The 9,800-nt window shown below is 39.8% G+C and overlaps 1 protein-coding gene across 4 annotated transcripts in view; it reads right to left on the reverse strand.

Annotated features, from left to right (window-relative positions):
- Positions 1-3,363: 3,363 nt before the first annotated feature.
- MTHFD1L (methylenetetrahydrofolate dehydrogenase (NADP+ dependent) 1 like) overlaps positions 3,364-9,800 on the reverse strand; it is a 151,065-nt gene continuing 144,628 nt past the window's right edge. For all 4 annotated transcript variants that reach the window (XM_026846002.1, XM_026846001.1, XM_026846003.1 and 1 more), the window contains 2 exons: positions 7,187-7,295; positions 3,364-3,527 (listed from right to left, as the gene is read on the reverse strand). In XM_026846002.1, the coding sequence (XP_026701803.1) occupies positions 7,206-7,295 (90 nt within the window). In that variant the 3' untranslated portion in view covers positions 3,364-3,527; positions 7,187-7,205. The remainder of the gene's footprint in view (positions 3,528-7,186; positions 7,296-9,800) is intronic.

Here is a 9,800-nt window from a genome sequence, read left to right on the forward strand (position 1 = left end):
TATTTAGAAAACATGAGCAATGTCCAGTATGTGCCTGAAATGCTCAATTTCTTCCCCTACCCCTCTTCCCAGCTATTCGTTTTATTTATTCCTGTTCCTGGGATGCTTTCTGCTGTGTTACGGTTCAATTGATTTAACAGACCATAGTTCCTGAAGCTTTTGCACTGCTTGTGTTTAAATCCCACCCCAAAAAGCTCACAGATATATATTCTTGTACCCAATACTGCTTAGCACAAATCCAGCTGATAACCAAGAAGTGGAAAGTATCCAACTGACCCAGCCTTTCACACCAAGGACCATAGGCAACAGCAGGGTATGTTGGGACCAGGACAGAATGTTAGCCTGGTGTGTCCCTCCCCCAAACACAAACCAACCTCAAAAGGACTGTACTGATAGAGAAGATCCTGTGGACAGGCCTCTGGTGCATGGCCCTTTGTGGCAACAGCCAAGGACCAACTACATTCCTGGCTTCCTGGGACCCAGGAAAAGAGCCTCAAGCCTTGCTTGCATCTGGCACTTGACCAGGACATGGCTGAGCTCCCCTCCTTCCTTGGTGGAGTTGTGTTTAGTTGGAGACAGGGGCATGACATGTGGCTTATGCAGAATTAAAAAAAAAAAAAGTCACTATTTAAAGTGACAAGATGGTAGATGGAGAACAATATTAAATAACAGATGTTCTTTATTAATGAAGTCAGACTCGAGACAGGCACCACTTGTGCAAACTGAACATCAGTACACATACACTTTATTTTCATGGCAACTGAAATTCTGGGATTTGCATTTTTAAATACAAATGAAGAAGCCTTTTGTATGTAGTCTGAAGTATTTCAATGTCATTACAGAAGTAGTTCAGCAGTAGCAATAGCAAAGTATTCAGTCACTACAAAAAGCAGATCTTCTGACAATAAACAACTGTATGGTTCTTAACATGCTTTTGTAAACGCAGGGATAAGTATGGCAAGCTGCCTTATAAAGCTGTAGTTCTGCCGTGACACAAAATGTTTCAGGGCAAAGACAAAGAAGTCCCACACTTGCAATTGCATCCATGTAACAACAAGTGACACACCTACTAATAAGGCTTACTCAAAACAGTTTTCGTTTTAAACACTTCTTGACCGCTAGGGTGGTCCCAGGGAATGTATTGTGGCAGTTTCTGCAGCTCAGCTGACGGCCAACAGCTCAATCCCCTTTGGATCACGAGACAGAATCTGCACAGCAGTGTGGATTATTTTTAACAAATCTACTAAAATGTAAAATGAAGGACCAAAAATGTAATAGCTCAAGAAGCTTTCAGATAATTAATAAGATAGGGTGGGGAAAATTACAGGATATTTGCCAACACTCAAAGGAGATAGAAGGGTGTTTTAGGGAGATGCTGATGGGATCACATAAAGAGTCCCAGTGTGCGTGGCCTGAAGGGACAATATGGAGACCACACTGTATCAGGTGTGTGAGTATCAAGCAGCAGTTTGAAGTAACTTCTAAAACTTGTTGCTCAGACATCCATATCCATATGGAACCCTCACGGGTGGCCAGCTAGTGCCACGTTTAGTATCCTGCACAGTGGCTGATGGTAAGGCGTGGTTACGGTTTTCTGAATTTCTCTGGACAAGATGGAAGGAAAAACTAACTTCCTTTTCTTGTAGGGATGCTACTAGGAAAACTGTGGCTGGAAACCACACTTATTTTCTCCCAGAAGTCTTTGGCTTTTTCTAGGCTAGATATCTCAGTGTGTGTGCAAGACTAAATTAAAACACATTATGTGTATGAATAGCATGGTTGTATTTTGGGGCACAATTAATAGAAAATATCAGAAATCTCTCTTCCCGGTAGCTGAGAGAGCCACATTTGAATTGTACTTTCTACTGATCGTGTTTGTCCTGCCCCAGTATAATTAAAGCATCCACAGCCTAGGCTGTTACAAGCTCTATCATCTAATCAGCCTGAAATATCAAATAGTTCTATTTTTTACACTTAAATTTATCTTCACACCAATCCTCATGGTGCTGGGGGACCACACTATGAATAGAACAGCTCTGAAATGCAGTCAGCAGACATTTCCGTGCTAGGTCCAGGGAAGGCACAGATAATTATTTTAATTGCCCCCAGTTTGCTCTTCTGTCCATAATTATAGTTTAAAGTTTATAAATAACAAAGCATGATCTTAAAAACTAAAACAAACCCCTCCATTACAACACAGTTCCTGAGATAATTAAGTCTCCAAATGTGACTGTGTAGAAGGGAACCAAAACTCCATTGCAGAAGCCCATAACATACAGATGTGCGTAAGCAGAGCAAAGCGACAGGATGGAAAACATCACCAGGAAAATAAACTCTCTCATCATTATTTCACTGCTTTTTACCTAAAAAAACAATAGTCTATTGTCTCAATTCAACCTATTGTTCTGTTTCATTTTTTGTTATTGAAGGAACCAACAGTCAGTGAGAGTTTCCTGAGGAGCAGCAGCTTTAAAAGCTAAATGCAATATCCTGTGCCTAAGGCTTGTTTTGCTGCAGATTGAGGAAGAACCAAACAAGATGAGTTACTGAGGTAAATTAAAGCACGCGGTTTAGGATTTACCTTGTTTGAATACCCCCTTCAAAAAGAAACGCACTCCAGTTTTACAAGTATGGTGGTTAAAACTTGCAAAATGAAGGAGAACAAAGCTCTGCCCTGTCGCATCCTTACTTGATGGACTAACTCTGTAGTTATTGGGCATTGTGTACTGCCAGGAACAGGATGAGAAAAGATCTAGGTCGGGAGCCAGCACAGCAGGAGGCTCCATAAGCCAGGAACAGGAGCAAGACAGGGCTTCAGAAGGAGCAGTGCCCTCTCTGAACCACCAGCTTCACCACAAGCAGCACACAATCAGCTGGAGAGCCTGTAACATACACTTTGGATAGAGACACCTATGGATACGAGACAGCTATGGCTTAAGTGTTTCAAAAGGTCTTTGCCCAACAAGGAAACAAATTATATATCAAAAACGTTTTACAAAATACATGTTCTGTTCTTTCTCTGCTTAATATCTTCCTTGCTTGAAGCTTGGCTGTTGCCCAAATGCATCCAGAGCAACACTTGATGATAACTCAAAAATGTGCAGTTAATCTGTGTGTAGTTTCAGCTCCTGAATTCCAGGAGTGAAAGCGTATTTTTCAGAGAGAAATAGGTTTGATCATGTTTATGCAAGATTTTAGATGGCTGAGATAAAGGAAATACTTCCGTAAACTCTTCTGAGAAACGATGAAAACTCTAAGGTGAAAAATTTCTGTCTTTTTAATGTCATTTTAACCACAAATAAGCATAAGTCCCAGCAGAGAGCTTCCTGCACTACAGTGAGAAAAACTTTAGCTTGCCTTTTTTTTAAAACTATATTTCATCCTAAAAAATAGTTTGAAGAAAGAGTAAACTTTTGCTCTTTGGTCTATCTTGACATTCCTCCAGAGACACATAACAGGAATATTTCAGATTCATTTTTGTCTCCTTGCAGGAAACAGGAAAGTTGCAGTTCTTAATTTCCAGGCTTCTGAAATGAGAAAGATAAAGAATTTATGCATTGAAACAAGAAACACCTTTGCTTTCTTTAAAGAAAAAAAAAAATAGAAGCATCACAACCTAAAAGCAGTGTTTTACTGAAATTAAGTATTTTTGCCTTAACCATAACAAATGTGTTTAGTTATGCCACATGCACCTCCCATTTATTTATTTGCATAACTCTACTAGGTGAGAAACAAAAATCAATACTCATATTCCAGTAAAATATGGACTTTAGACTGTACTTAATTGTAGTAATTGCTGCTGACTGAAACCTAGTACTGTGGAATGAGACTAAAAAGTCAGATTTCTGTTTCATAGGACCAGTTTTGTGGATGTAAAGGAAAGGTCTTCAAACACCTTCTATCCATATATGAATGAATTAAGATGAAAACATCTATCAAGTAGTTTCCAATTTAAAGACATCAGTTTCGTTGTCCTCCCCTCATGGGCTTCTTTACAGCCATGAAAATGCTCACAGTCAGAGCTCTGGGATTCCTCTCACATTCAGAAAAGTTCTGAGAGTGGCAAGATAGCAGTGTTGTGTATTACAATCATTCTGATGCTCTGCCAGTTTTGAAGAGGAGACAAGTGTAAGAATATATCTGCAACTGTGGACAGCCATGGCCTTACAAAGTCACAACCAACCGAGGAAAACATCAACCCAAACACCTGAAGCCAAACTGGCACAGTAAGAGCAGGCACCTGCTGCTGCTGATTAAATTAGAGGGATCTTTAGAGCTCACAAGGGTCCTTAGTGGACTTTACTTTTGCAGAGTGGGTCAGGTTTATAAATTATCCTCACTGTGCAAATGATAACTTTTTTTTTTTTTTTTTAATACTTCTTCCTACTGGCAGACTTGTCTCCATGTAAGTCTTATTCTGACTGGTGTTATCTACAGACAGCTCCTAAAGAAATAATTTCAACTTTTAGTGTATAAACTGGGCAGTATAATTTAAATAGGATAGTGGCCAGTGATGAACTAGCCATATTTCCTTTGGGTTCATGTCCAGGTATCAATGTTTCAGTTTTTTAGTAGAGCATGTTGTCCCTACTAGCTCCTACATGTTTTGAGTATTAGCTATTTGTCAAAAGAAAAAAACAGAGACGACTTTTTTTGCTTGTATGACTTTTTAGAGTATATTCTAATGACCTGCAACTTTTTGTGACAACTAGCATCTGCTTCATTAACACAGTGAAGTGGTGGAGAAAAATCAGAGGGGCTAACAACATCCAGTGTCTCAGCTCAGAAAGAGCCCCACACAGCTACCCTAGCAGCAGGAACTTTTGCCTGTATCTCTTTCACAAGACTCATGAAGCCAGGCAGTGCAGAGGAGAACATAAACCGCACACTAAAACAACTGTTCTCAGCTCTGCACGCATGTTTATAATGTAACATCTGCAGCTCTTCCACAAATCTCTAGATGTTTTTCAATTACCACATCTTAAAGATTTGAATCAGTCCTAATGAGTTGGCACAATATCGTATTACCAGAAATTTTACATTGTACAATAAAACCCTAAGAAAAGAATTCAAACCAAGCTGAAAAAAAAAAAAAAATCCCTCAATCTGCTCTCATAGAAACAAACCCACAAATACCTCAAAGCATAGTATCAGCTACAGTGTGGGTTCACTTCAGTGAATATGTGAAAGCAAAGAGTAATACTAAACTTCTCTACAGAAAGCTGGGAGTAAAGATTATATGGGCGTATTGTTTCTTTATTCAAAATGAGAAGTGTACAAATCTAACACATGAACTGGGTGAATTTTAGAGCTCATGAACACTGACTACCTCGTATAGTTCTCAATGGGTATTACAGTACTCTCAAGGTATTTATTTAGATTGTTAGAGGTAGGAACGCAGGTGAGTATGTGCCTATATTGAGGAAAAATAGATATGATCAAGCTGTTTTTTTCTTTAAAAGGCTTAAACTTACTGATTCATCTGCCTGATGCCAGCAATAGCTCCCTAATGAAATTAAAATTATTTACTAACAGTTGGATATATACACTATTTTCTACCTATTATGTTTTTGTGACTTCGTTAGCATTTCTTTTTATATCTGAGAAAACACCATCACTGATTAAAAGCCAAGTTTAACATTTTCATTTCATGCACAACTTCAAATGAAAGACCTTCACAGTCAGAACAGAGTATTTAATCTGCTTAATCATCATTGTTCTTCAAAACTCACCAATCCATGGTTTGGATGGATTTGTGTAAGACTAGGCAGTAAACACCCAACTGAGCAGGTGATGTGAATCTGGATATAGATTTTTACATTAGGATTCTACAGTCATTTCAAATGATTCATAAGTAATTATATCACTGACACATGATGAATCAATATGTATGCATGAAGCCATCAGACATATAATGCATATCAGTAACAAGAGCAGGATATGTGCCAAGAAGTGGTATGCAAAGCACTTCCCAACAACAGAATAGTCCATGATGGTTTGGGTATAAGCTAGTAATTACCTGCGCATGCTGGTTAACTTTCAAGCTAACTGCTTTTCACTTGATCAGTACACACAAAATGGCAGAATCTGTTCTCACCAGATGTTATGTGAATGCTGTGACATTCAAGTATGGGCAAGTGAACAGTTAATCTGGTCTGAACAGTGATCTTGTTGGGTTGTGCAAACCTCTCCCCACCTCCAAACTACCCGTTAAAACACAGAATCAGAAAATGAAAGCCGCTTCTCTCAAACTAGAGTAGGCAAGGATTGCTAGATCAGGACTGAAGCTCCTGGGCCTATCCATCTCAAAGCTGTGGCCAATCTGGGGTCCCATTGTATTAGCTCACAGAAATATTGTTCTGGGTAAAAGTAACCATTTTAGTCTCCAGACTGATTTACTGGGTGAAGGGAGAGAGTCCCATCACAGATACGCATGCTTTGTTTCAGTCAGGGTTACATCCTCTCTTACTGCACTTATGCTACAAGGTTAAAAGGGAGTAGTATGGAATATTTTCATAACAACTTGGATTTTGCAGCGCGGAACATATGCTACACAAAATTAAAGCAGGACACCGAGAAGATTAAGTGCTAAGAGAAGGGGAGGAGGTGCCAGGGGAACTGGGAGAGAAAAGGGAGAGAACACAGCATGAAAAACAGACAGTCTAAGAGGACAGATTTGTATTCTTGAAATGCTTATTACCATTTGAGAGAGATGACAGCAATCAGGAAAAAAACCAAAGCAATGCTCATAAATAAGCTGAGAAACATCTCCTCTGATATCTAGGTAATGACAGAAACATGCTGCCACATGAGAATAATATCAAAGATGAACTAGATTATTTCTTTTGAGGCGAGTAACATGACATGATTTCTTGACTGACTTTTTCCATAGCCAAGAGCGGTACAACTGTAGACCCAGTTCCTCCTCATGCCAAACTGACAGAGCCAGGAAATCCAAAAGGCACCATCAGTGCACACCAGCAAAGTGCCAGCCACCATGCAGTAAACAAGAAACCCATGTGATAAAGTGCACATTATGAAATAGTCCCTCAAATCCCCCCAAACTGTGTGAAGTCCTCAATGAAACTAGCGCCTAGATAAACTCCTGACAACCTTTTTTATATACATATTAGAGACAAACATCCTCCTCCAAGCTGAAACAGGAAAATAGAGGCTGTTGACTGACCTGAATTTGGACATCACACTCAAAACAATCCTTTCACTTGCTCTGTGATGGGGTCAAGGTCAATGTCATAGAAGCATGGCCTTGTGGGCAGTCCTGGCATGGTGCTCATCTGTGGGGACAATAAAACAAAGTTAAACTCCTGCACCTGTAAGCAGATAATCACTCCACCCATGTAAACTTTAGATTAAGAGAAAGGCTGGATTGTTCATCATAGACTCAACTGCAGATGTGATCTTCACCACATTTTTTGTTTCAAATGTCAAGTTCGGTACTTTCTCAGTTAATTTTTAAGTGCATGCTTCTAAAAGACAGGAAACAGAAAATGAAAGCCACAAAATGCAGGCTAGCACAGTAACCTAAGAATAAACTCCTTAAAAAAATGAAGATACTTTGGGACTTATTTGTTCCTCAGATTATTTATCCAGAACATTCATCCATTTATATCCACTGAAAAAAATCACACAGCAAAGTGCAAGGACATAACTGCCTGAATTCACCTGGTCATATGAATGTGTTGAACTCAGACCTCTCCCACAGAAAACCAGAATATAGGAGCAGAATTAATTGCAACACTTTCATCACTGATTACTTAATGTAAGGAACAAATTGAAATAGTTCAGCTAAACATACGTGGATTGTAGCTGAATCCTAATTTAGTAGTTAGAATTAGCAGGTTGAGATATGAAGCTAAAGCTACACAATTATCTCAAACTATGCATAATTAAGATCCTGATCTAGCATAAGACACCACCATCTGCACACTTTTAAACATGTAAATAGTTTCATGGACATAAATTACACAGTCAGCTACAGCTCTGTTTATACTACTTATACTATTATTTACAAATGGCATTTTAGCAGCATTAAATACATGTGGGTGATGTGGAAATCTTGAAGTGCTGGTGTACAATAGCTTAAGCCACTTTAAATCAGAGGTACCCCAGCTTCTCACCTCCCCTGCCTCAGGACTTCCCCCCTTCTCTCTTGTGAAGGAGATGTCTGCAGAGCAGGTTCAGCATAATAATGCTATTTTTTGGATCTGCTTCATCTTCACCCATTTCAGCACCTTGAGCCAGGGAAGGGCTTCCCCATCCCTGGTGCCAGCACTAGCACAGGGTAAAGGCTGCAACTGTGGGGCAGTTTTAAGGCAGGACCATTTTGAATCACTTTGGATTCACAACCTAAGTCTTCCTAAGATGACAGTTAGAAGCCCTGAATATCTCACCATATTTCCACTAATTCAAGGCACTCTGAAAATAGTAATTGGGCTTAAGGACTCCATAAACCCTTTTGAGATCTTAACCTCAGAGGTGGAGGATAGCCCTGCTATATTAGGCCCTATATTAATACCAAAAGAGATGAAATACCTTACAATCTCTGGAAACAAACCTGGAGTTGAACTTAGCTTGATTGTTTGTTGGCTAAGAGCCTTTAAGCATTAAAACATTTAATAGATGATAGATTTTGAGGAAAAAAATTTTAGCTGGGGCAAGTCAGCAGAGCTCATTAAAGCTGGTGGTTAATCTGACCCCCAGAAGGTAACCTACAAACATGGCTGTGTAGAAAAAATTGTACACTTGCTTGAGTACCAGAAACACTCCAAATAACCTACAGAAAGGGTCAGATTAGGGTATGTTTTCATGATGGGAGCTGAAACCCATTGCTGAAAGGGGACAGTTTCAGGGGAGTAGCCAGAGCTCGCCATGGCCAGCCATCACCTCCCAGCAGAGAGCACAGGGCTGGGCAGCTTCCTCCCTCTGTCCTCCCTAATTCCCCAAGGAGCACAGCTCAAATAGTGTTTTCTCTGGCCAAAGGCAAGCACTAACAGGCTAATTGGCCTCAAAAGAGGAAAAATACATGCCCACCAGCCTAGCTCCTCCAGAGAGCCAGATTTATGGGCCCTTTTTGGGCTGGAGCAGGCTATATTTCTCTATGTCAACCTGTTCTGCTGCATATTCAGTGATAGAGTTAGCATCTCCCCTATGCTCCAGCTTCATTCCAAATGCTTGTGTAATGTTTCCATCGTGGGAATACAACCAAACTGTAAGATGTCTCTACCACAGTCCCAGCTCTGCTGTCATTTCAGAGGTTAATTCCACATTAGGAAGGGGAAAAGGAGCTCCAGGAGTTCAGCATTGATGCAGCCATCACCTCATTTGAGATCTAGCTCTGAGAAAAAACAACGCAATGAGCTTTTCTAGTGGACTCAGTGCATTTCCTCTGTTTTTAAATATAGTCCTTCCTGATCTTTTGTTATTGCATGCAGTAGGATTAAAAATCAAAACTGTCAGTTTGCATTGAACAAACCCTACCACTGATTGCATGACATAATTTTATTGGCTGACATTACCCTGGTATCTTGGCTAAGTACTAAAACACCTTGTTACTATTCTTTATCCACACTAGTTGGACTACTACATCATTAGCGTTACTCAATTATTTTCTGTCTCAGATTCATCCCAGTTTCTGAGTTAATGCTTGACAAGAAACTTCACTAATGAATTACATCTCACTGGGAGGGGAATGAACAAATTGCCAAAGACAACTTTCTGTGTATGGCAGTTCTACAGCTGAAAGTAAACTCCCAAATTCCAGGTCAGTCCCCCCCCCCCCC

This window comes from Athene cunicularia (assembly GCF_003259725.1).
Source record: "Athene cunicularia isolate RWA chromosome 3 unlocalized genomic scaffold, athCun1 chr3_part1, whole genome shotgun sequence".
Classification (NCBI taxonomy): domain Eukaryota; kingdom Metazoa; phylum Chordata; class Aves; order Strigiformes; family Strigidae; genus Athene; species Athene cunicularia.